Here is a 24,714-nt window from a genome sequence, read left to right as displayed (position 1 = left end):
TCCAAGACAGGTTTATAGTCTGAAAAGACTCAATTCAAAAGAACAAAGCGATGAGGAGGAAAGTGGAGAAGCTTAGACACACACCTGTTCTTAGAGTTGAATAGCTGATCTTTCATCAGAGGAGATGTAATGTACCCTGCTTCCCCCATCTCTCCCACTGCTGCAACCTCATGGGATGGGATGTGTCTGCATGATCTTTTAGAACTACCCTGGCTCCTTTGGAATGAGCAGAATAAATACACTTAGGAGCATATCTTCCAAAAGTTGCCACTGCTTTATTTTGTAAGCATCAACAGGAGCTTCCAGGTTTTTCCCCTCTCCCCCAACATCAAATACAAAAACTTGCAGTCACACTGAGAAAGATCTCTTCCCCTCCCATGTTAATGCTATCACCTTCATTTATATCAGCTCTGGAATGACAAATAAACACCTAATCAGTGCACCCTGCATAGAGTAGAACTTAATTGGCTCCAACGCCAGGTCACAGCTCCCTCCCATCACAATAGCTCTTTTTTCCCAGCTGATAGAGCCATTTTTATTCCAGCAGGATTTTGCCTTCTATAGCTGATCTGCCAAAGGCATTGTTATCAATAATCTCAGCCAATGCTGCGCTCTCTCTCACTGTGTGTGTGTGTGTGTGTGTGTGTGTGTGTGTGTTGCTCAGAGTGCCTTTTTCTGCCCTGCTTGGTTCACCAGCTACAACCCTTTTTAACACAGATGACTTGGCCACTGTGTTCCAGGTTCTGGTAAATTCCAAACTAGTGTAGTGGTTAAGAGCGGTAGTCTCCTAATCTGGGGAACCGGGTTCGCGTCTCCGCTCCTCCACATGCAACTGCTGGGTGACCTTGGGCCAGTCACGCTTCTGTGAAGTCTCTCAGCCCCACTCACCTCACAGAGTGTTTGTTGTGGGGGAGGAAGGGAAAGGAGAATGTTAGCCGCTTTGAGACTCCTGAAGGGGAGTGAAAGGCGGGATATCAAATCCAAACTCTTCTTCTTCACTGCAATGCACTCTCCCTGGGGCTGCCCTTGGAAGACAACTCAGAAACTTCAGTTGGTCCAAAACGCAGCAGCCAGACTGCTGGCTGGGGTTCCATTTAGAGCTCATGTAACCCCTGTATTGAAACAGCTGCATTGGTTGCCAGTTCGGTTCCGGGCTCAATTCAAAGTGTTCACCCTGGTGTTTAAAGCCCTATGACTCAGGGACCTAAATATCTGAAAGACCCGCTTCCTTCCCTACAGACCTTCCTGGGTGCTGAGATAAGCAGAGGGGGCCCTCTTGGTAGTTCCTCCACCCTCAGGGGCTGAGGGCCTTCTCTGTGGTGGCCCCTAAGCTGCGGAACACCTGCAAGAACAAGAGCATGCATCTGGCACCCTCACTGTACAGCTTTTGGAGAATGCCAAAGAGGAACTTCTTTAGCCTCGCTTTTAATACTTGAGGTGTATGTTTTCAGGGCCCACCTCGCTTTTATGGTTGAAAGTTGTTTTTAAATGTTACAGCCTGCCCTGAAACATTAGGGTGAAGAGCAAGAAATAAATTTATTATTAAATTATATATTACAGTATTATTATTATTAAATGCATTTTATTATTCAATGCATTTTTCCTGTGCATATTTTACATATTTTTATCATGTATGTGTAAATATTATACATATTTTTATTATGAGGTTGTTGCCTGTATTAATATAATTTTATTTATTTTAACTGCTGTAAGCTGCCTTGAATCATGCATGGGCTCTAGAATGGAGAGGGAGTTTTATATAAGAGAAAAAAATTAATAAATAAATTTCATTTTATATATATACGAAAGCAAATATATATATATATATATATATATATATACACATATACACACACACATATACAGATATATATACACACCACTTGCTTGAAGGGAGAGTGAAACCTCAAAGCAGTTTACAATAAAATAAAATAAAATAAAATCACTTAAAATGTTAAATTTAAAATGCTGATACTCGTCGTCCCAACCTTTCTCCCTTACCCCTCATAACCCATTTCAAAGCTAACTGAACTGCCACCCGACGAACCTTCACTCGAGGAACACCATTGGCCGCTTTATTCACTATGACCAACCCCATTGGCCGGGAGAGCTCTGAACCCGCCTCCCCCAATTTAACGGAATCCCATCCTCTGAAGTGCGGCTCTTTTTTGTGGTTCCTCCCCCCACCGCCACCCCTCCTTCCTCTCCTATTGGTTCTGAACGGCTTCCCAGGCGCCCGCCCCTAGAAAGAGAGGAGCGTCTCTCATTCCCCACCCCTCCCGCTCCTCGTGCCCCTCTTCTCATTGGCCGCCAACTCGGCGGAGGGGGGGAAAGCCCGGCACTTCTTGCCTTCCGCGCCGATGGAAGGCGCTTCATAGGCTGGGGTGGCGGCGGAACTCTGGGCCGCGCTCTCATTGGCCGCTGACCGCCCAGCCGGTGGGAAGGGATTGGCGGGGCCGAGCGTTCCATAAGGAAAAAAGCGAGAGGGGCGGCGGAGCGCAGATGCTGCTCCGAGCGGCGGCCGGTGTCGCGCGGCGGGCAAGTTTGCAGAACCGGAAGCGGGAGGGAGGAGCGAGGGCGGGAAGGAAGGAGGGCGAAGGGCCGCCTCCCCGCTCCGCCCGCGCGCTCCTCGACCCTCCCTCCCACGAGGGCGCCCGCCTGGAGGAGCTGCCGCAGCGGCATCGATCCAGCTCCGCCCAGGCAGGGCGAGACGTGGCCGGCTTCTCGGGGTTCCTTCCTTTGAGGAGGGAGGTGGGGCAGGCTGAGAATAAGTGGGGGGGGGGGTCCTTTTATTTATGCGATAAGGGTTGGGGGCGTGCAGGTGAGAGGGGAGCTGCTGCTGCTGCTGTTGCAGTGACTTGCGAGGGGACGGGCATTGATTTGCAAGAGCGGGGCTTGGTGTTGCAGGTGGACGGGTGTCCGGGGGGGCTCTGCATGCAGACGGACTGGGGGGGTGAGGCGGAGAAGCACTATAGGGGAGCCTGGGTGGGGGGTCGACGTCAGGTTTAGGGGCGGTGGGGAGCTGGATTTGGGGCTGAGCCCGTCCAAAGTGATTGCTTCGTTGTTTGATTGGAGCTGTTCTCCAGCGTGGTTCTGAACGGGGTAGGAGAGGCAGCCAGTATTGGGATCACAGAAGCCCCATCTAGTTGTAAAACTGCATGGGGCCACGAGGGTCATCCAGTCCCCCTGCGAGGCAGGAATTTGGAGCCCAACGTGGGGCTCGAACCCACAGCCCTGAAACTAAGAATCTCATGCTTTACTGACAGAGCTGTTTTGGGGGAACTAAGGGGAAGGAAGGTGACTCTAATCCACGGGGAAGGTGATGGGCTCTTTCTGAAGAAAGGAGGTGTGGGAATTTGATATCAGCATGGCCAATGTTCTAGGTTAGATCCAGGGTTGGGGAGGGGTTGCTGGAAGTTCTTGTTTGTGTGAAGAAGGTGGCCATTGGTGTGGTTTGGGCAGAAGTTGATGTGGGGGTCAGTGTTGCTCTGAGATGGGAATGGGGAACCTGTGGCAGTGCTAGATGTTGTGGGACCATCGGTCCTGCTGGCTGAGGCTCATAGGAGTTGGATTCCAGCGGCATTTGGAAGGCTACCGATTCCCCTTCCCTGCTCTTTGGGAAAGGATTTAAGGTGACATGGATTTCGGGTGTGAGAAGTACCGACTCTAAACACTTCCTCCCTGTTAACATTGTAGGCTTCACGATTGTACCACACCATGCAAGTAGCTGAGGATGCCTGCACCAATTTTGAGGATGAGCTACTCTGTAAGTAAAAGTAAAACCTTTGTTTCTGCCCCATCCCAAACATATATGATCCCTTTCCCTTTTTTGTAAAGGAGCTCCTAGCCCACTTAGTCACAAATAATAAATTATTATTTTAAGTGCCTGTGTTAAGCCATTGGTCGTCTTACCCCGGGAGGGAGAGGAAGAACCACCAAATTCTCTGAAGCTTCCCTGACTGGTCACCTTCAGATATTTCTTACTCGCCACAGGTGATCAGTTGGGTGTCACTTTCACAGCCTGCCTTTCTTCATTTCTAATCTGTGATATAAGATATATTTGATTGCCAAATACTCTAAAGAGATTGCGCTCGCATACACTCTTTTAAAACTAACCTAGCTGTCTACTGAAGGATGATGCTTTAGTGACAGCAAATGACACAAGCAGTGCAGGCTAGGAATCCCCATTGACCTGCCTGTGTCAGTGGTTGACAAATTTTGACGGTCCTTTAGAACCAAACCAAATTTCTCATCTCTCCTGCTCTAAATCCCTGCAGAAAGCCTAGCACAACTTTAGACAATTGTTTAAAAACAATTGAGAGTTTTTCAGTCAGCTTTGCCATCTCGGCATAATCCATCAACTTGGTTTGCCATTCTTCTCTGGTAAGGATTTCCAACTCTGGGCCAATAACATCCGCGTGGCTGTTGTTCTATACATAAAAAGTCTTTTCTGCTCCTTCGGAATGCCGGTACCTGTAATTCCTAATAAAAAAAGCTTCTGGTTTTTTAACAAAAGTTATTTTAAACATTTTTTTCATTTCATTATATATCATCTCCCAAAAAGCTTTTCTTACCTTACAAGTCTACCACACATGATAAAAGGTACCTTCTTTTTCTTTACATTTACAACAGATATTTGAACTTGTCTTGTACAGTACATTTTTGCTAACTTTGTAAGAGTCAGATACCACCGGTACATCATTTTCATATAATTTTCTTTCAATGTAGAACACGTCATAAATTACAAATCTGATTTCCAGAACCTTTCCTGGAAAACTCAGAAACCAAGAGGATGAAAACTTTATAAAATAATGGGCAAAATTTATACGTTATCTAGGAGACCACTGTAAGCAGATGGAAACAAAAGCAGGATTCTGACTCACTTGTAGTGTAAAAAACATTATAGGGTCTGATATAAAAATTGGAGTATGCAGTTGTAGACGTTTAAGATAAAACTCCATGGATGGCATGGGGGGGAGTTATGAGATTTGGAGAATCTCTACATACAGTATGATTTCATTGATGTGTGTTTATTTGTAAAATTAATAAAATGTGTTCGGAAAAATAAAAGAATTGTGAGTAGCAGAACCTGTTGACATACCGAAAGTCAGCCTGCGATCTGTTGGTGAAACCAGATCTGCTTCCATTTCTCTTTCCTCCCACAGTCTGTGAGGACTGCCGCCTTTATTTCCGGGACTCCTGCCCGCAGCACGGACCCCCTACCTTTGTGGCTGACAGACCCGTTCCAGAAAGGGCTCAGTCCCGGGCCCTGCTCTCCTTGCCGGAAGGACTTCTAGTCAAGGAGCGTTCCCAGGGAGGCCTCGGAGTCTGGAGCGCCCTCCCAGCCCTGCCTCGTGGCTGCATCTTTGGCCCCTACGAAGGGGAAGTGGTACGGGAACATGGCGACTGCACCCGGTATTCCTGGGCGGTAAGACACACGATTCTCCCATCGTTTCCCCCCACAATTTAAAACATGTAGCCTGGCCTCCCAACTCCACCAGGCACAATAACACACCAGGCGGATCTCTCCTAGGGCAAAGCACTCTTGTCTCCTCCATGCTGCCTTGTTTGCTAACAGAATTTCACTTATCTACCATAGAATTATTCTTTGAGGTTAAACACAGTAAGGAAATACGAAAGCTTTCTATGCATTAACAATGCGGCACTTCAAATTGGATCCAAACTAAGTTAGCTATGCTTTAGTTCAGGAATAGGGGACCTTTCTTCAAGCAGAGGGCCACCTCCCCCCTCTTGTCTTCCTAATTGTTTAAAACAATTCAGGAACCAAGAACTTATACATCGACCACTAATAATGAACCATATGTTGTCAATATTACTCCGCTTTTATTATGCTATTTTTGTGATACACAAATGACACGAGAAAACTTGGTACAGTGGTACCTCTGGTTACAGGCGCTTCAGGTTACAGACTCCGCTAACCCAGAAATAGTGCCTCGGGTTAAGAACTTTGCTTCAGGATGAGAACAGAAATCGCACGGCGGCAGCGGGAGGCCCCATTAGCTAAAATGGTGCTTCAGGTTAAGAACAGTTTCTGGTTAAAAACAGACCTCCGGAATGAATTAAGTTCTTAACCCGAGGTACCACTGCATACTGTTTGTATAACATTATTTTTGTTTATAAAACCCAATAATAAGATTAGCAGAGGAATTCTCCCCAAAATATAAACATTGGATATGTAAACAGGCATCAATATTTGTATAAAGTTGTTGTGATAGGTATATTTAAAATAAAAATACACAATTTAAAAGTAAAGCAGAGGGCCACATTTCCTTCCTGAGCAGCCTCCCAAGGGCCGCATTCTAGTGGTGGCAGAGAAAGAGATGTCACCATTTGTACAACGAGCTACGTTCAAGCCATGCACAGTTCAGAGAATTCCATGTTCACATATCTCCATCTGGCCAAGTGGCGTCTTCAAAGACTCATTCCATCCCAGCAAAAGCCCTGGGGGAGCAGGGTGGACCAGGGCTAGTAAGGGAGAGATGTGGCCTGGCAGGCAGGATGAGGCTAGAGGGCCACATTGGGACCCTCAGACCTGAGGTTCCCCACCCCTGCTTGGGTCTCAAATCAATCACTAACTTGTCCTGTCGATTTCCATGGGACCAGAGCATGCCTAGCTTTATCTGGATCCAACCCAACTAGGGGAAACTGGCGAAGAGGGTTGCCTGCTTCAGCTGAGTAATAGGAAAATCTCCCTACCAGAAACTTCTTCCCAGTTCTTCTTCAAAGTCAATCCTAAGGAAATGGCCATCACTGACGTGTACAGTGGTACCTCGGGTTACATATGCCTCAAGTTACAGACTCCGCTAACCCAGAAATAGTGCTTCAGCTTCAGCTTAAGAACTTTGCTTCAGGATGAGAAAATAAATCGTGCTCCCGTGGCAGCGGGAGGCTCCATTAGCTAAAGAGGTGCTTCAGATTAAGAACAGTTTCAGGTTAAGAACGGACCTCTGGAACAAATTAAGTACGTAACCAGAGGTACCAACTGTACCTTGGGTTAAGAACTTTGCTTCAGGATGAGAACAGAAATCGCACGGCAGCGGCAGGAGGCCCCATTAGCTAAAGTGGTGCTTCAGGTTAAGAACAGTTTCAGGTTAAGAACAGACCTCCGGAACAAATTAGGTACGTAACCAGAGGTACCACTGTATTTGCAGTGTGAGAGCATATTTTTTTCCCTTCCTTTTTGCAAATCTGGGATATTTTTGGCAAGGTTTGTTTTGCAACAAAGGGTAACGGTGCACTAACTGGAACAGGATGAGATCCAGAGGGGGGGAAAAATCGAGCTGTGGTGCCAGAAAATAAAAGCCTTATCTTCAGCCAAGTAAGAAATGCAGGATGGCTTGTGTAGTCATACAGACACTGCCAGGTTTTATTTCTTTGAAAAGTTTCTATCCCTTGTGGCATCACAAGCAAGCTTGCAAATATAACAGTGATGTGTCGCAGCTACATTTGTTATTAAATAACTCTTAACGTTGCGGTGTGTGGTGGATTACATAAACATAAAGCCTGAAAACTGAAAATATAGGGTATGGGCATTTTGTTACGTTTTGTTTCAAAATGCCCGGCTGCTGTGGGAAGATATATACAGTGGTACCTCAGGTTAAATACTTAATTCATTCTGGAGGTCCGTACTTCACCTGAAACTGTTCTTAACCTGAACACCACTTTAGCTAATGGGCCCTGCTGCTGCTGCTGCGTCGCCAGAACACGATTTCTGTTCTCATCCTGAAGCAAAGTTCTTAACATGAAGCACTATTTCTGGGTTAGCGGAGTCTGTAACCTGAAGCGTATGTAACCTGAAGCGTATGTAACCTGAGGTACCACTGTATTTGTGTTTCATTTTGTCAAAGGCCCAATTCAGAACAGAAAAGGGGAGAGTGCACCTATCAAAAAAGAAAGGAAACTTCAGGGTGTGCAAAAATATTGTTTCCTTTTCACAATGCCTTTGAGGAAAATTTTACTCTGGGCCACCATAAAACATAGCACTGTTCTCTCTTTATTTCCCCCCTGAGACAGATCCCCCCACCCTCTGAAATGCAGCGGGCCAAATAAGAGTATTTGTGTCCCTGGAAGTTATTTGGCTGTTTGTTCTAAAGCCCACTTCATGCGTTTCAAGAGTGAAATACATCTTTGCAAAGATGTGCACACAAAACACTAGCCTCATATGGGCATGTGTTTGCCTTCTTCACATGGGTTTAGCATCCGCATTCTTTTGCAAACAATAAGCGGTTAAGAGGACCCGTGTTTTTCAGCTTTTAGAGGGAGCGCTGACAAAGAAATTCCTTACAATTCCAGTGTAAATAATTGTGTTGCAGTGTGCGTTAGCCAGCTTCCGCGTCCGAGCAAATTAAATGCAGAAATGTTTATTTCAGGCCCTGTCTGCACTGTGCGTTTAAAGCAGTATCATACTGCTTTTAACAGTTGTGACTTCCCACAGAGAACCCTGCCGTTTGTTAAGAGTGCTGAGGAAAGTTGTTAGGAAATCCCTATTCCCCTCACAGAGCTACAATTCCCAGAGTGGTTTAACAACCAGTCCCCCTTTCCAGGGAACTTTGGGAGCTGTAGTTTTGTGAGGGGAAGAGGGCTCTCCAATCAGCACCCTTAACAAACTACCATTCCCAGGATTCTTTGGGAGAAGCCATGGTTGTTTGAAGTGGTATAACACTGCTTTGAATTTAAAGTGCAGTGATGGGGCCATACATTCTTTAACGTGTCTAATAATGTGTGCACCTCTTTATTCCATTTTTGAGATTTGGGGGTATTGGAGAAATTGGGCTTTCTATAAATATGTGAGGAGGGTAAGAAAGAAAGGAGGGGTGTTTGTGTTAAAGCCCTAAACGGCCTCGATCCTGTATACCTTAAGGAGCGTCTCCTTCCCCCTCCCCATCATCCAGCCTGGAGACTGAGGTCCAGTACTGAGGGCCTTCTGGTGGTTCCCTCGCTGCAAAACGCGAGGTTACAGGGAACCAGGCAGAGGGCCTTCTTGGTAGTGGCGCCCACCCTGTGGAACGCCCTCCCAGCAGATGTCAAGGCAATAAACAACTATTTTACTTTTAAAAGACAACTGAAGGCAGCCCTGTTTAGGGAGGTTTTTAATATCTGACACTGTATTTTTTAAATATTTGGTTGGAAGCTGCCCATAGTGGCTGGGGAAACCCAGCCAGATAGGCGGGGTATCAATAATAAATTATTATTATTATTATTATTATTATTATTATTATTATTATTATTATTATTATTATTATTCTCAAGCATCCTTTGGCATTTGCTGAGGGCTGATGGGTGCTCAGGCCTGTTCCAGTTAGGCCCGACCACCTTTCCCCCCGGCTTGATTATTCCTTGCCGTGTGTGGCTTCCAGCCACCCACCATTTTACCTTTCCAACACTACTGTGTAGCGGCATTTAGGAAACTGAAAATGGCAGATGGCTTTGTTGCTGCTGGCTGCCACTACCACCAGTAAGCAGGCAGTACGGGGTGGGGGCATTAGGACTTGCGGGAGGGTCCTTCGTGTCAAGGCGCACTAAATGGCACTTTGCCAAAGATCGCTCAACCCGACTACTGGCCCTGGCAGGAGGCCAGGAAAATACTGTGATGGGTAAAGGACAAAAGGAAGCTATCATGCTCCTGGCTTACCTGGGCCTAGCCAGGATTTATGTTAAGAGGGCAGGCTTTAGGTTGGCAGGGGCAGAGACAGAACAGAACTATCTGCAACCCGATTGGTTAGTTAGTTAAGCATTTTTATTTACTTACTTGATTTGGGGGGAGGCAACTTCCCCCCTGCCCCCCCATGCAGTGGCTTATTTCTGGGTTCTTTCTCCACATATCTGATAATAACAGTCACCTTTTTTAATTTTATCCCACAACCATGAGGACTACAGACTTGCTTAAAAAGTAAAGCTGAGCTTCTCAGAAAGTTTTGCTTTTCACACCATGCCATGTCTTAGCCATGCAATACCATAGGTGACTACAGTCATACCTCAGAAGTCGAACAGAATCCGTTCGGCTTCTAAAATGTTTGGAAACCAAGGCACGGTTTCCGATTCGCTGCAGGAGCATCAGACTTTCGGGTTCCAAAGAACGTTCACAAACCGGAGCATTCACTTCCAGGTTTGCGGCGTTTGGGAGCCAAAATGTTCGGCTCGCAAGGCGTTCGGAATCCAAGGTACAATTGTAAAGGTAAAAGGACCCCTGACCATTAGGTCCAGTCGTGACTAACTCTGGGGTTGCGGCGCTCATCTTGCTTTATTGGCTGAGAGAGCCAGCGTATAGCTTCCGGGTCATGTGGCCAGCATGACTAAGCCGCTTCTGGCAAACCAGAGCAGCAATAACCTGTAATTATAGTAAAGGTAAAGGGACCGCTGACTGTTAGGTCCAGTTGCAGATGACTCTGGGGTTACGGCACTCGTCTCACTTTACTGGTCGAGGGAGCCGGTGTACAGCTTCCAGGTCATGTGGCCAGCATGACTAAACTGCTTTCTGGCGAACCAGAGCAGTGACGGAAACGCCATTTACCTTCCCGCCAGAACGGTACCTATTTATCTACTTGCACTTTGACGTGCTTTCGAACTGCTAGGTTGGAAGTACCTTCCATTTATTATTCACATATGCATGTGTGTGTATATATACATAAAAAGGTAAAGGTAAAGGGACCCCAGACCATTAGGTCCAGTCGTGACCGACTCTGGGGTTGCGGCGCTCATCTTGCTTTATTGGCCGAGGGAGCCGGTGTATAGCTTCCGGGTCATGTGGCCAGCATGACTAAGCCGCTTCTGGCAAACCAGAGCAGTGCATGGAAACACCGTTTACCTTCCCGCGGGAGTGGTACCTATTTATCTACTTGCACTTTGACGTGCTTTCGAACTGCTAGGTTCACAGGAGCAGGGACCGAGCAACGGGAGCTCACCCCGTTGCAGGGATTCGAACCGCCGACCTTCTGATCGGCAAGTACTAGGCTCTGTACTTGATCACTATAATGGCCTTTGTGGTCCACTGCAAATCTAGTAGAGAATCTAGTTGTGCCCATTTGGAGGCCACAGCTCCCCATCATCCCCCACTATTGGCCATGCTGACCAGAACTGGAGTCTCCAGAACATCTGTAGGGCCACCAGTTCCCCATTCCTGGTTGTCAGACTCAGGGAGACTCCGGCTTAAATTTCCCACTTGGCCACCAAGCCATCTCTCAGCCCAACCTACTGTGTTGTGACGATAAAGGGAGTGGCAGCAGGGGTAATATCACCCTGAGCTCCTCGAGGAGAGTAGGATAAACATGTGACAAATAAAATCCCAAACCAGTTTCCTTTGGCCGCCAAGACCCAAAGGGTTGAGTTGGTTGTGCCCCAAAAGGTCCCTGAAGAAAGATTTATGTTTTGACACAATGTGGGGCTTCAAAAATGTACCTCTGGGTCACCTTGAGGTTTCCTCCCTTTTTCCACAGATGCCTTCGGTTTGCCACGAATTACAGCATTATGAAACGAAACAACAACAACAGAAAAGCCCTTGACTAAATGGTGGCTGTATTTGTGGGCACAGTGATGTCATCGTTCAAAGGCATCTGTGGTTATTTGAGCACCTGATTCTGGCTCGGATCGAGCTGTAAATATGCAAAGATCAGCCTTAGATTGAGGTGCCACCTTTCAGTTTGGAGTCCCCTGTTCTTTTATGCTAACTTTGACTTGTAGTAGCTGTTCAAAGCTCTGAGCAAACTACATGCAGCAATGTATGTATCTTTGAATTAAAGATGCCAGTTTATTTCAATTTTTGCATAGGCTGGAGGGGGGGAGAGAGATTTGGAGGAGGGAAATTAACACTTTCCTCTCCTATGGCAAAAAATTATTTAAAGGAGGCAAATCTCTCATTTATGTCAATGGGGAATTTCCCTCCAATGTAAATACTGGCTTCAGGGAAGGAATTTTCTCCGAACGGCAGCAGGGAAAGAGATGGTTAAACCGCCTCTCTGTGCTTGCTTTGATGCTATATAGATTTATCACCACCCCAACTAATACCTGTGTATATCTTTATTTATTACAAGTTCAATGCAAAGGCATTTAAGTCTAGTTTTGGCTCCAGGGGAAATCTTTCCTAGCTGTGCTGAAGATCTTTTGCTCAGTCAAAACTGTGGCAATACAAAATAAAATCCACAATTGGATCTCCTGCTGCGATTTCCATTTAATTTGCTTATGTTCTTCATTTAGGCCATATTTCTGACCAAAGCGCGCTCTCTTCAGGAGTTGGACAACTATATAAACTGCAGAAAGTGAATTTTCCTAAAACTTTATAAATTACGAAAATTCGAAGGGAAGCAAGAACATTTGGAAAACGCAAAACTGCCAGCGTTAAATTAATCACAGACGGCAACAACGAAGCAGAAAATCAGCAGCATATCCAATAAAACCTCATTAGTCAAAGGATACTTGAAATAGATAGGTCTGCAAATCCAGATTAAGCTACTGTTAATGATTATGATAGATAATGGCCACTGGAGGAAGGCAGCTGAATAAGAGCTCCCTGGGGAAAGGGATTGATTGTTGAATTACTCTGCGACTTGTAGTTTTGTGATAGGGGTCTCCTAGCAACGCTTCGCCCCCTTCGCAAACTACAGCTCCCAGAATTCAGTGGGGGAAGCCATGACTGCTTAAAGTGACATGAGGCTGATGGTAGGGTTGCCATATTTCAAGAGGTAAAAAACTGAACACAAAATGTTGAGATTTTTTAGGGCAATCGCCCAATACCCCACCGCTGCTGCCACGCCAGAGCCTGAACCAGAGCCACCCGTGCACACACACACACACACACACACACACACACTAAACCCCAAAACCAGGACATTTGCTTTAAAATGTAAAATTCCCTCCGGATGGGCATGTAGGACCCCCAAAAGAGGACATGTCAGGGAATTCTATGGCAACCCTACTCATGGGAATTGGAGTCTTAACAAATATCCAGAAGGCCGCAGCTTCCCCAGACCTGCTCTAAGCCTTATAAAGGCTGATTGTGGGCTATGGGTCTTTCCACACAGGCAATAAAAGGTTTAGTTCAGCTGATCCTCAAACCCAAGCACCTTCACCCCAAGACTAGCACAAGTCCTTATTCAGTGGCAGTCAATTCTCTTCTGTCCACACTGATGAGGTGGTTGAGAGAGTTGTTTCTGTTTTTAGATGTGGTTTTTCTGCTACATTTTTAACATTATTTTTAAACCACAGAATTGTAAAGTTGGAAGAGACCCCAAAGATCATATAGCCCAACACCCTGCAATGCCGGAATATGCAGGTGTCCTCATACGGGGATTGAACCTGCAGCCTTGGTGTTATCAGCACGGTGCTCTTAACCAACTGAGCTATCCAGGCTAATAGAACCTGACCAAGGCCACAGAACTCAGGCCTCTTGCACCAGACTCTCTGTGCATCTCCCTCAGTATTGTCTACTCTTGATAGGCAGAGAGGTCTTTCCCAGCCTGGCCAGGTAATATCAGTCATTGGACCTGGGATCTTCCGAAAGCAAAGTGCATGCATGATCTAGCAATGAGCTATTTCATCTTCCCTCTGTGTTGCCCTTGCCCTCAGTTTTGACATCTCAGCAACCCCAGGAGATCGAGAGCTAGGTAAGGCTGGGAAAAATTGCAGCATGCCCTAGCCACCCAATAAGCTTCCTGGCCGAGTGAGGATTTGAACTCTGGACTCTCCAATCTGAGCACAACACTCACCGCATTGCAATAGCCGCTTGCATGCAATTAATCCTTCCTTTGCTTCTCAAGAGAGAGGAAGAAGATAAAGCTCTCGTTTTTAAAAATGAAATAAAATGCAGATGTGGGGAAAAGGTTATTTGTCACAAACTGCCTTCAGTATCAGAGACCTCTGAGTATCAGTCGCTAGGCTGCAACAGCAAGAAGAGGGCTATTGTTGCCCTACCAAGAGGCAGCTGGTTGGCCACTATAGGAACACAGTGATGGACTAAACAGGCCTCTGGTGTGATCCAGCATGCTCTTTTAATGTTCACCTGAGCCAAGATTTGCAAAATGGCAGCTTTGCTGCTCTTTGGTACATGGAAAGGCTCAAGTGGAATATTTTTCCAGGTGTGTTTTGGGTGATCAGGATACACAGTCTCCCTGCAACCCCAAAGGAGGGCAGGAAACCGGAATCCAAAGCTGCTCAGCAAATTGGTCCATGTGGAAGGATGGGCAGAAGGTTGGTTGGGAGTACAGTGGTACCTTGGTTCCCAAACGCCTTGGCTCCCGAACAAATCAGTTTCCGAATGCCACAAACTCGGAAGTAAGTATTCTGGTTTGTGAATGTTTTTCAGAAGCCGAACGTTCACCGCAGCTTCCGATTGAGTGCAGGAAGCCACGCCTTGGTTTTTGAATGGTTTGGGGAGTCGAACAGACTCGGAACGGATTAAGTTCGAGAACCAAGGTTCCACTGTAACTGATAAGACCTTGGATGACTTGCAGTTGATCTGCATGGGTTTCTGGCTCCCAGTTGCTCAACAAAGGCAGTTTCAAAAAGGCTGTTTGCCCTACATACACACAAAATTGACTGGAGTAGATATTGATTTGTATTAGCTACCTGTAAATTATCTCTATGTTTGACTTTATGGGCTGAAGGGAGCAATTGGCTCCTTTTCCTGAGCTTTTCTGGATTGAGATCTCTGGGTCACTATTTTGTACCTGGCTTCAGTTTTTTTTTAAATCTGAAAACTTGCTCACACCTACTTTAAGGCATTTGACGCTTTTCAGATCCACTGTAGATGGCGCTCTATTCCCTTTCGAAATGCTTTCTGGCTTGTCTCTGGCTTGCAGACCTGAAATCCACCTTAGGCTGCCAAAAGTGATGGGTTAGTGTACAGTGAGAGTGACACACCTGGGCCCAGATCGTGGCACACTTTTAAGCCATCCACTTGGAAGCCCAGCCCTGTCCCTTGGGGCTGGGGTGCCTGCGATATCAGGCTAATTCTTAAGGGTGCATCGAGAACTATTTTGCAGGAGGGTTTCACATTCCTACTGGGAAATTCAGATTTGCACATTTGGAGTGCAGTAAAAGCACCCGATATCACCCTAGTGCAACAAATCCACTTTAGGGGAAAAGAAATAAGACCTTTTTTGTGGTTGGGAATGTGCCAGGAAAATGCACTGGGAAGTGTGGAAAGAATGAATGATGGGGGGCGGGGCAGGGAGAGAGATATAAAGAGCCTGCTGGGAATTCAGGATGTCTGCTTACTGTCATGTAACCTCCCCACAAGCAGATCAGAATGGGTGATCAGTTAAGACTAGATATAATCTAACCTTTGCACAAGTTTTGCGCAAGCAAATCTAGGATGGATGCTCTGTAAATACATACAGAGGAGCCTTAAGGTAGGGGTTGGGTGAGAGTGGAGCTTTTGTTTTGTTCTTCTTCTCCTTCCCTGATCTTTCCATCCCTCCCTCAGGTGCAGGACAACGGCTCCTACTTCTTTGTCGATGCGTCAGATGATTCTAGATCCAACTGGATGAGGTGAGCCCCTTGGGAGAGAGGCCCAGCAGAAGTAAGGAAGGGAATATACACCCGTCCCAGCTTAGCTGCGTACATTATATCCATGGAGCTACAGCCCGCCCCCCGTGATGAATTAGGTTTGGCAGCTTTTCAGCCCCCATAGGATGCTGGAGTGATCCCCGTGGTGAATGCTTGTTTAGTCATAGGGGAGTGCTTCCAGCCTCCTTGCAGACTGGGCTGGCTTTACCCTGGAGTCGTACTGCTGCGGCTACCGCTCGGTGCATCCACCAGCGAGTAAAGCATGACGCATGCCCCCCCCCAAAAAACCACAGTGTGACTCATCCCCGCTTCCTCCCTGCAGATATGTGGCATGCGCCTCCACCGAGGAGGAGCAGAACCTGACTGTTTTCCAGTACCGGGGCTGTATCTACTACCGGGTCTGCCAGACCATACCTGCCGACACAGAGCTGCTGGTGTGGATAGGGGAGGAGTATGCACGCACGCTGGGATTACGCTTAGGTAGGCAAAAAGAAGAAGAGGGGGAGTGGGACATGTTGCAAGGCCTCCTGTCTTCCCTTCTCCCTGCAGTCTTGTAATCACCTAAGGAAGCTGCTGAGCACCAGGTCTGACAATTGGGATACTCTTGACCGGTGTCGGTTTTTCAGGGATCTCCTTCAAACGTCCTTCCCACTCCCTGCTGCCTGGTCATTTTTAAACTAGAGGTGTCAGGAATCAAACCTGGGATCTTCACAGCAATGTGCCGTGAGCCCAGTTAGAGACAAAGTGCACCAAGAGCCAAACGATCGGGGTTATCCTCTTTTTAAACATACCCCATGACCCTCCCCAATGCTAACAGCAGCCACAAAACATTACCCCATTCAGGAAATAGTTCCTGAGTTTCATTCCTCGCATATGACCTAGAAACAGGAGATAATTTCGGCTCTGGATTTAATAGTTCTATTGTGTGGGGTTGGGGGTCCTCTTTGCATTGCAGTGTGCATTCCTCCACTGAATTCAAAATGGGGCAAGCCAGCCTCACTGCTTTGAGAGCTCTTCTCATTCTCCTGAGTGGGGTCACTGGGCGTTTTCTACCCCAAGTCTTGCCCCAGTGGTGCCACTGTAAGGAATACTGTGGCATCTTGGCTTGTGGTCATATTCCTAGGCTCCCAGATTACCCATTAAAGGGTCTCTCTGGAAGAATATATTTACCCCACAACTAGCCTTCATTTCCCATTATTGCCAAATTTTTGTTGTTGTTAATGCCACATTTATTTATTTTTAAGTTTTTTCCTGCAACAGAATCAAACCAAAGCAATTCACAGTACATTCGTACCTTGGATCCTGAACGCCTTGGTACTCAGATGTTTTTGCTTTCGAACGCTGCAAACCCGGAAGTGAATGTTCCGGTTTGCGAACGTTCTTTGGAACCCGAACATTCAGCGGGGCTTCTGGCACTTCCTGCGCTTTGGTTTCCAAACGTTTTGGAAGTCAAATGGACTTCCGGAACGGATTCTGTTCAACTTCCAAGGTACGACTGTACAATGTTGCTTAAAGCCTAGCACACTGTTTGGAGAGCTGGTGTACACAGCTTTGGGATGGAGTGGCAAGGGGTCATTGACTTGCCGTGTTCACCTTTGCAGCCCCCTTTCCCCCCTGCACTTGGGTGGGTAAGAAAGAAAACGCCTTCCCTGTTCTCCCAAGCTTGGAGCCAAGGAAGGCATTCTCCCTAAGCCTTGTGCTGTGCTCAGAACAGTTCCCAAAGCTCAGCATGGCACCAGGTACAAAAGCAGGAGAAGTATAGGGCCATGGCAACTGCACATGCGAAGTGGCTGTCACAGTTCAAAGTTTGTGGGTCCCTACTGACCAGCCACTGGGAATAAGGAGGTACTTTGGAATTCGGATCCGTAAGAACATAGAAAAAGCCTTCTGGATCAGGCCAAAGGCCCATCTGGTGCAGCATCCTTTTCTCACAGTGGCCAACCTGTGGGAAACCCATAAGCAGGATCTGAGCACAAGAGCACTCTTCTCCTGCAGTTTCCAACAACTGGTACCAAGAAGCATTGCCGCCTCTTGACACTACTGCTTGGTGGGTCTGATGCCCGTTGTGGTTCATCCACATCCAGGAGGTGCAAAGGTTCCCCACACATAGAATCACAGAATTGTAGAGTTGGAAGGGACCCTGAGGATCATCCTTGCAAAGCAGGAATACGCAGCTGTCCCATACGGGGATCAAACCTGCAACCTTGGTGCTATCAGCACTGTGCTGTAACCAACTGAGCTATCCAGTTTGGTCTATTCTTCCAGCAGCAGAGATGGAAGTCTCTTTAGCCATGGCCAGATGGTTGAACAGACTTAACAAGGCCCTAACCTGGAGTGTTGGTTGGGGGGAGGTGAGGGACTGTGCTGCTAAAGAGCATGGAGGGGGTAGTGGTGGGAACTCCCATGCCACAATTTGCTCACAGCAGAGGGACTGTTCCAGGGTTGGCTGCCTTGCACCTCGGCAGATGTAGCGGACCCTCACCTTTGTGCTGTTTTCTCTCCCTTCCAGGCGAGCATTTTAAGTACGAATTTGGCGAGAAGGAGCTGCTGATGAAACTCTTCCAGGAGCTGCACCTCAAGACCCCGCCGCCGCCTCCCGCTCCCCACGCCCCTTCTTCCCGCACCCAGTACCTGTGCGGAGACGCCGCCGCCTCTCCCCTGCTGCCCCTCCACAAGCCAGGCCTCCCCCCGGGAGGGAGCCCTTTCCCGCTGCTGGAAGGAACGCAGAACCTGGTGGGGCTAGGGAGGGCGCAGAGCCGCTACTGGACTTTCTTTGGGTTCCAGGGGGACGCCTACGGCCGCATCCTGGACAAGAGCAAGATCATCTGCAAGCTGTGCGGAGTCCGCCTCAGCTACAGTGGCAACACCACCAACCTACGCCAGCACCTCATCTACAAGCACCGCTGCGAGTACAACCAGCTGGTTGGGACTCAGACGGCCGCTCTGGACAAAGGCGTCCTGGGGACGGCGAGCGAGTTTGGAGCCCCCCGGCCTCCCGCCCCGGGCAGGACCACGCGAGCGGTGGCCGACTTCATCGTGCTCGACCTGATGCCCGTGGAGGTGGTGGAAGGAGAAGGGTTTGGGCAGATGTTGGGAGTCCTGGATCCCAACTACAAGCCCCCAGATGCCGCCTCCCTGGCCCACACGGTGCTGAGGGACATGCACACCCACGTGAAAGGGAAAATCTGGGAGCTGGTGCGGACCCTGCCCCAGTGCTCGCTCAGCTTGGACATCTGGCGCCACAGCAACACCCTCACCTACCTCACTCTCACCGTGCACTACGTGGACGACTGCTTCGAAGCCCGGGCGAGGGTGCTCTCGAGCCGCCCCATCCCCGAAGAGCCCAGCACCGACAGCCTGGCGGAGGCCCTCAGCGAGGTGGCCAAGGAGTGGGGGGTCTGTGAGAGCACCTCGTACACCGTCGGGGGCCTTGGGCTCACTACCCAGCAGGCCGCCGCGGCGCTCGGTTGGACCGCCCTGCCTTGCATCGGGCAGGCCTTGCGAGCCGCCATGGAGGCTGTGCTGAGCCAGCTGGCAGCGCAGGGTGCCTTCGAGCGGCTGCGGCGCCTGGCGTCCTGGGCGCTGGCCGGGGCAGGCCGCGGCGAGAAACTGTGGGCCCAGGAGCCCCTCCTGCAAGCGCACCTCGGCCGCTTCCTGCGGGACGGGGGCAAGTGGCACAGCGCCTATGCCGTCTTGCAAGGCCTGCTGGAGCACAGCGACCCTCTGGTGGGGCTCGGCCCCGACGGGGAGGCGACGCTGCGCCCCCAGGACTGGGCTGCCCTTCGGGACGCGGCCAAGGTCCTCAAGCCCATGGCCATTGCTACCTCGACGTTCACCAAAGACCCCTTTTCCAGCCTGTCCCTTGTCAAGCCTGTGCTCACCAGCCTTCTCTATAAACACCTGGTGGGCAGCGAGTGGGACTCCGCCTTGGCGCTGGAAGCCAAGGCCGCAGCCCAGAAGGAACTGAACCAGCACTTCTCCAGCCCAGACGTCAACCAAGCCCTCAACCTGGCTTGCGCCCTGGACCCGCGCTTCCGCGGCCTCGACTTCCTGAGCCACTCGGACCGCGTGGAAACCCTCCACTTGCTCAAGGCAGAAGCGTCGCGGTTGGCAGAGTCGCCGGCAGCGCAGGCCTCTGGCCCGCCGGGCATGGCCTTGCCCCCATCACCGCCGGCCAAGGTGCCAAAGCAGGACGCAGGCATCGAGTTCCTGCTGGGGGACCTGTGCAGCATGCGCGCCGCCTCGGGTGCCAGCTCGGCACATCAGCAGGTGGAGCAGGAGGCCAGCAGCTTCCAGTCCAGCAAGGCCTCCGCCCTCGGCCAGGACCCTCTGCAATGGTGGAAGACGCACCACACACAGTACCCGCTGCTGGCCCGGGCGGCCCGCAAGCTGCTTGGCGTGCCTGCCACCTCGGTGCCCGCGGGCTGGCTATTCAGCAGCGCCGGCGACGCCATGCACACCAAGCGGCAGGCCCTGACGCCAGAGCACGTCGATATGCTGGTGTTCCTCCACGGCAACCGAGCCATGCTCTATTAGGACACGGGGAAAGGAAGTCGGTGGCTTGGGTGGGCAGGGCACCCTTCTTTGCCTGCCCCCCGATGGTGCGAGGGTGGCAAAAATGCTTCCGGAGAACCCTCTTCCTTTCCTTCTCTCCTCCCTCCTTTCTTTCCCTGTGGGACAGGCTTAATGCTCTGTGTGGTTTTGAGAGAGAAGAGGGTGAAGAGGAGCAGAACAAACCATTTGGGCGCTTTTTTAGAGAGGGGTGGTGGTGCCTGTCCATCAGCCAGAAACAGCCTGGAGCGAAAAGATAATAGATATGGCCATAGTAGTCATTTTGAAGAACAGGAATGGTCCATTTTAAGGTTGGGGGGGGGAGAGGAGGCTGAGGACAGAAGTGGTCCATCAAAGGGGTGGGAGGCCTGATGTGAAGGAATAGTCCACGTGCCACAAGGGAAAAGGGGTGTGTGAACATGAGGGAAGAGGTGCGTATGGCTTGCACAGCCCGTCTCTCGCTTGCATTGCAGCCCCATTTTTCTCTCCTGCTTGGTAGAAGATGCGCAGCAGCAAAGAACAGGGATGTTCCATGAAAGGAAAGGAGAGGGAGCATCTGAGGACAGGAAAGTTGGGGGGGAGGAGTAGAGGTGGGGCTGGAATATTCCATGTGTGTAGGGGGGGAGAGGTGGAGCTGTGACTGAGAGCGGGGAGGATTTTGGGGAGTTGGATTTGGCAGGGACTCCATAGAGGAAACCACAGGAATTGAAAAGCAGGGGGAATACAGAAGGAGCTCACATAGGAAGGTGGAGGAAGTGGGACAAAATAGCAGAGTGGAATATTCCAAGTGGGCTGGATTGTAATTAGCCATATATTGCAAGGGGGTTGGGGGGGGAGGATTGCAATTGGGGGAGGGGAAAGAGGCAGTTTTTCCACAGTAGGTATTGTGGATTTCCAATTCCCTCCCCTTAAAAAAAAATTATATATAGAATATTTATGTATATTGGTGTTCAGGTGTTCTTTGAGCTTAAAGGCAGGGGATGTTGATGGTTTAATATCCCAAGCAGAAGTTTGAGGAGGGATCTAATCAGAAAACAAACATCTGCCCCCTTTCATTTCCTTTTTCTAGGGTACTGGGCAGGGTGGGGGCATGGAGAAAATTGTGTCTGGGAAATCCCTTCAGGCCCCGAGCTGTCTCCCTTTGCACCTGAAATCATGTGATTGCCTTCTTTTCTACTCCATGGCGTGGGGTGGGGGTCCCAGGCACAGATTAGAAAGACTCAAAAACAGAGTAAAGAAAAAAAGGGTGTTTAGAGCACACTGGCCCTCCCCTCTTTGGGATCAGAGATGCCCCCCTCTGGTCTACCACCCACCCTTCTGGGGCAAGCAGTCAGTTAGCATAATAAACCAAAGAAAGTATTAACCCATTCCTTTCTACTCTCCCCCCCAAACTTCCTTTACATATACCCCTAGTCCGGTTTGCATGTGGCTGAAATGTGTCTCGCCAGAACATGGAGGAACAAAGCTGAAAACATGAATGCATGTCTTTTCTCTTTCCTGTCCCCTCCCCTTAATGTCACCCCCACATTTGGGGGGGGGTGGAGGCAGCTTGGAGGAACAACGCTTGGGTTTCATTTTTTTAACCTTCCCCCCGCTCCCCGTTCAGTAGTGGAACCTGTTTTCTTTTGTGTGTGTTTTTCAAAAATTGAAATTGGTGCTTCAACAAGAAAATAAAAGTATGCTTTATTTTAAAAGGGTGCTTCTGGTTTTCTTAAGAAGGGTGAACAGGAGGGGGGGGGAGAAGCAGCTGAAGAGATTTACCCCAGCAGGTTCATGCCCTATGGCAGCGGCAGCCTTCACCAACTGGGGCCCTCCAGATATTTTGGATTAGCACTGCTCCCTGGAGCTGATGGGAGTTTTAGTGATTGAATCATGGATTGTAGAGATGGAAAGACCCTGAGGATCATCTAGTCCAACCCTGTCTGGGTAGCTCAAGTGTTAGAGCACGGTGCTGATAACACCAAGGCTGCAGGTTTGATCTCTGTATAGGACAGCTGCCTATTCGTGCATTGTAGGGGGTTGGGAAAAAATTATCCCCAGGGTCCCTTCCAACTATGCGATTCTGTAATCCCCTGCAATGCAAGAATATGCAGCTGTCCCATGGGGGGATCGAATCTGCAACCTTGACGTTCTGTCGGCACCACGCTTCCTAACCAACTGAGCTAACCAGTGATCATCTCAAAGCACCTTATGGTGGAGGCCGCCCTAGAAAGTGGGTCAGTATAAGGGAGCTACATACAAGAGAAAAACTCCACTGGCAACGGTGAATTTAAATTGCCATCTGACTCCACAGTTCAGCCTATAACTTCTCTCATGTGGCGTCTCTGCTTTCCCCTCATCTGCCCACACTTTGCAGGTGCCAGAGCCCTCAGGTTTTTAGCATTCCCCTCTTTGAGCTCCTAAAGTGCATTCAGCGACAGCTTATAGGCCCTAGTGAGGGAAAGAGGCACACGGTGAGGAATTTCATGTCTTGCTAAACATCCTTCAGTGGGGGGAGAAGGGAAGGCCCAGCTCCCTCATAGAGCTGGCCAGCAACATAGGGTGATAAGACACGTGAGCCTAAACTCACTTAGGCCTAAAACTCGCTTGCTAGGCACTATGTACGTTTCCGAGCACAATTCAAAGTGTTGGTGCTGACCTTTAAAGCCCTAAACGGCCTCGGCCCAGTATACCTGAAGGAGCATCTCCACCCCCATCGTTCTACCCGGACATTGAGGTCCAGCACCGAGGGCCTTCTGGCGGTTCCCTCACTGCGGGAAGCCAAGTTACAGGCAACCAGGCAGAGGGCCTTCTCGGTAGTGGCACCCTCCCTGTGGAACGCCCTCCCACCAGATGTCAAAGAGAACAACAACTACCAGACTTTTAGAAGACATCTGAAGGCAGCCCTGTTTAGGGAAGCTTTTAATGTTTGATGTATCACAGTATTTTATTATTCTTTTGGAAGCCGCCCAGAGTGGCTGGGGAAACCCAGCCAGATGGGTGGGGTATAAATAATAAATTGTTATTGTTATTGTTATTATGTCCTGTTGAACTTGGTGGGGCTTACTTCTGAGTAAATGTCCTTAGGATGGTGCTGCGCGAAAAGTCTGGGGTGCAGAGGGAAGCAGAGAATTTGAAAGCAAGTTTGTCACCCGTCAGTATTTTTGCCTATATAGGCTAGGTCTGCTGTCCCTGATGTTTTAAATATATGAATATAATTGCTTCAGAATAAAGGTTTGCTGTGCTGAGGAATTTATGAGGAGGACCGAAAAGGGGTTGATGCAGAGGAGCCATCAAGACAAGCTGTGAATGAATTTGTGCAGGTCTGTTTAATTCTGAAGCAGCCATTTTGTACCCAAAGTTCCCACTCCTCATTGTAGCTTGAAGGGATGCGGTTCAGACCTGGGAAGGTATTGAGCCCACTCTCTTCTTAGGACTGCTCTTCTGGTCAAATGGGAACTTTTCTTTCACTCAAGAGTAGGCCCAAGAGGGCCCAATCCATACGAGGGAGCAGAGAGTTGACTACCACCATCGGTTCACTGCCACTGACTCCAACGCACCAATTATTTGTCACGGAAAAATTGGCCGTGCCACCAAGTCCACACTGCGTGACAAACGCCATGTTTAGTTTGACCCTCAGAGTGGAGAGAGAGAGAGAGACAGCTGCGTTTTCCCAGGCATGATGGCTTCTCGACCTGGAACTGAATGGTCTTAAGTGTGCAACAGGCTTATGGGCGTAGCCAGTGGGGTAAGTAAATAAGTAAAAATATGTAACTAAAAGTAGAAATTGTAGAAAGATTTCTGAGCACTTGGGGGCAAAAGAAAGTCACGAAAAACAACTGTTGTTGAGACATTTCATTCTGAATCTGCTAGACAGAACCAGACAGAGGATGATGACACAGGTGGGTGCCCTGCCCCTCATAACATAAATTCTGACTAGGCCCATGAACAGAGCCACAATTCCAACAACAAAAAAATCCCCACCCTCACTTTGAGGTGTGTTGCATGCCAGGCCCCCTAAAAACATTTTAGTACCCAAGAGATCCTGTTAGAATTACAATTGCCTAATCGCCATGCAGTAGATAAAGCAAAACTCTGGGACATGCAGGGCATTTTTGGCAGCCGGAATCTGCACCTCTCCATTGCTCCATTGCCATTCTAAGAGAATGAGGGAAGTCTTCATGGTGAAGAAGAAGAAGAAGGAGGAGGAGGAGGAGGAGGAGGAGGAGTTTGGATTTGATATCCCGCTTTATCACTACCCAAAGGAGTCTCAAAGCGGCTAACATTCTCCTTTCCTTTCCTCCCCCACAACAAACACTCTGTGAGGTGAGTGGGGCTAAGAGACTTCAGAGAAGTGTGACTAGCCCAAGGTCACCCAGCAGCTGCATGTGGAGGAGCGGGGAATCGAACCTGGTTCACCAGATTACGAGACTACCGCTCTTAACCACTACACCACACTGGCTCTCTGAGTTCTGGCACCTCTTTTTCTGGGGGGGGTGGGACACTGGGGACATGGAAATTCCTGAAGAAGTGTATCTGAAGAAGTGTGCATGCACACGAAAGCTCATACCAAGAACTAACTTAGTTGGTCTTTAAGGTGCTACTGGAAGGAATTTTTTTTGTTATGGAAATTCCTGTTTGCAAGACACAGCATTTCCTCCTCTC

At 48.9% G+C, this 24,714-nt stretch overlaps 1 protein-coding gene and 1 long non-coding RNA gene across 4 annotated transcripts; one reads left to right on the top strand and one right to left on the bottom strand.

Annotated features, from left to right (window-relative positions):
* Window positions 1–251: 251 nt before the first annotated feature.
* On the bottom strand, window positions 252–2,140 carry LOC309354407. The gene is made up of 3 exons (XR_014162267.1): window positions 1,881–2,140; window positions 1,242–1,342; window positions 252–410 (listed from the first exon to the last, which is right to left on the bottom strand). It is a non-coding gene; the product is annotated as an uncharacterized lncRNA (long non-coding RNA).
* Window positions 2,141–2,406: 266 nt separating this feature from the next.
* LOC309354093 (E3 SUMO-protein ligase ZBED1-like) lies at window positions 2,407–22,998 on the top strand. 3 transcript variants are annotated; one of them, XM_081883914.1, is made up of 6 exons: window positions 2,407–2,538; window positions 3,697–3,766; window positions 5,166–5,428; window positions 15,437–15,501; window positions 15,842–15,999; window positions 18,029–22,998. In XM_081883914.1, exons 1-6 carry the CDS (start codon window positions 2,503–2,505, stop codon window positions 20,053–20,055), a joined length of 2,619 nt encoding a protein of 872 aa, XP_081740040.1. In that variant the 5' UTR covers window positions 2,407–2,502; the 3' UTR covers window positions 20,056–22,998. The 3 variants fall into 3 exon arrangements, with proteins under 3 accessions (XP_081740040.1, XP_081740039.1, XP_081740041.1); XM_081883913.1 differs by having other exon boundaries at window positions 2,488–2,751; XM_081883915.1 differs by lacking the exon at window positions 2,407–2,538 and adding an exon at window positions 2,568–2,700.
* Window positions 22,999–24,714: the final 1,716 nt, after the last annotated feature.

The sequence above is a fragment of the Podarcis melisellensis genome (genome assembly GCF_964234715.1).
Source record: "Podarcis melisellensis genome assembly, chromosome: 13".
Classification (NCBI taxonomy): Eukaryota; Metazoa; Chordata; class Lepidosauria; order Squamata; family Lacertidae; genus Podarcis; species Podarcis melisellensis.
The sequence above is the reverse complement of the archived record's forward strand: the minus strand, read 5'-3'. Positions and strand labels throughout refer to the sequence as shown.

What these genes read in the sequence shown, in the direction of transcription:
- LOC309354093 (XM_081883913.1), top strand. Translation starts at nt 2,503, where the DNA reads ATGCTGCTCCGAGCGGCGGCCGGTGTCGCGCGGCGGGCAAGTTTGCAG. An exon ending in TCCTTCCTTTGAGGAGGGAG is followed by an intron (nt 2,752 to 3,696) that starts GTGGGGCAGGCT and finishes TTAACATTGTAG; the next exon opens with GCTTCACGATTGTACCACAC. An exon ending in CACGCTGGGATTACGCTTAG is followed by an intron (nt 16,000 to 18,028) that starts GTAGGCAAAAAG and finishes TCTCCCTTCCAG; the next exon opens with GCGAGCATTTTAAGTACGAA.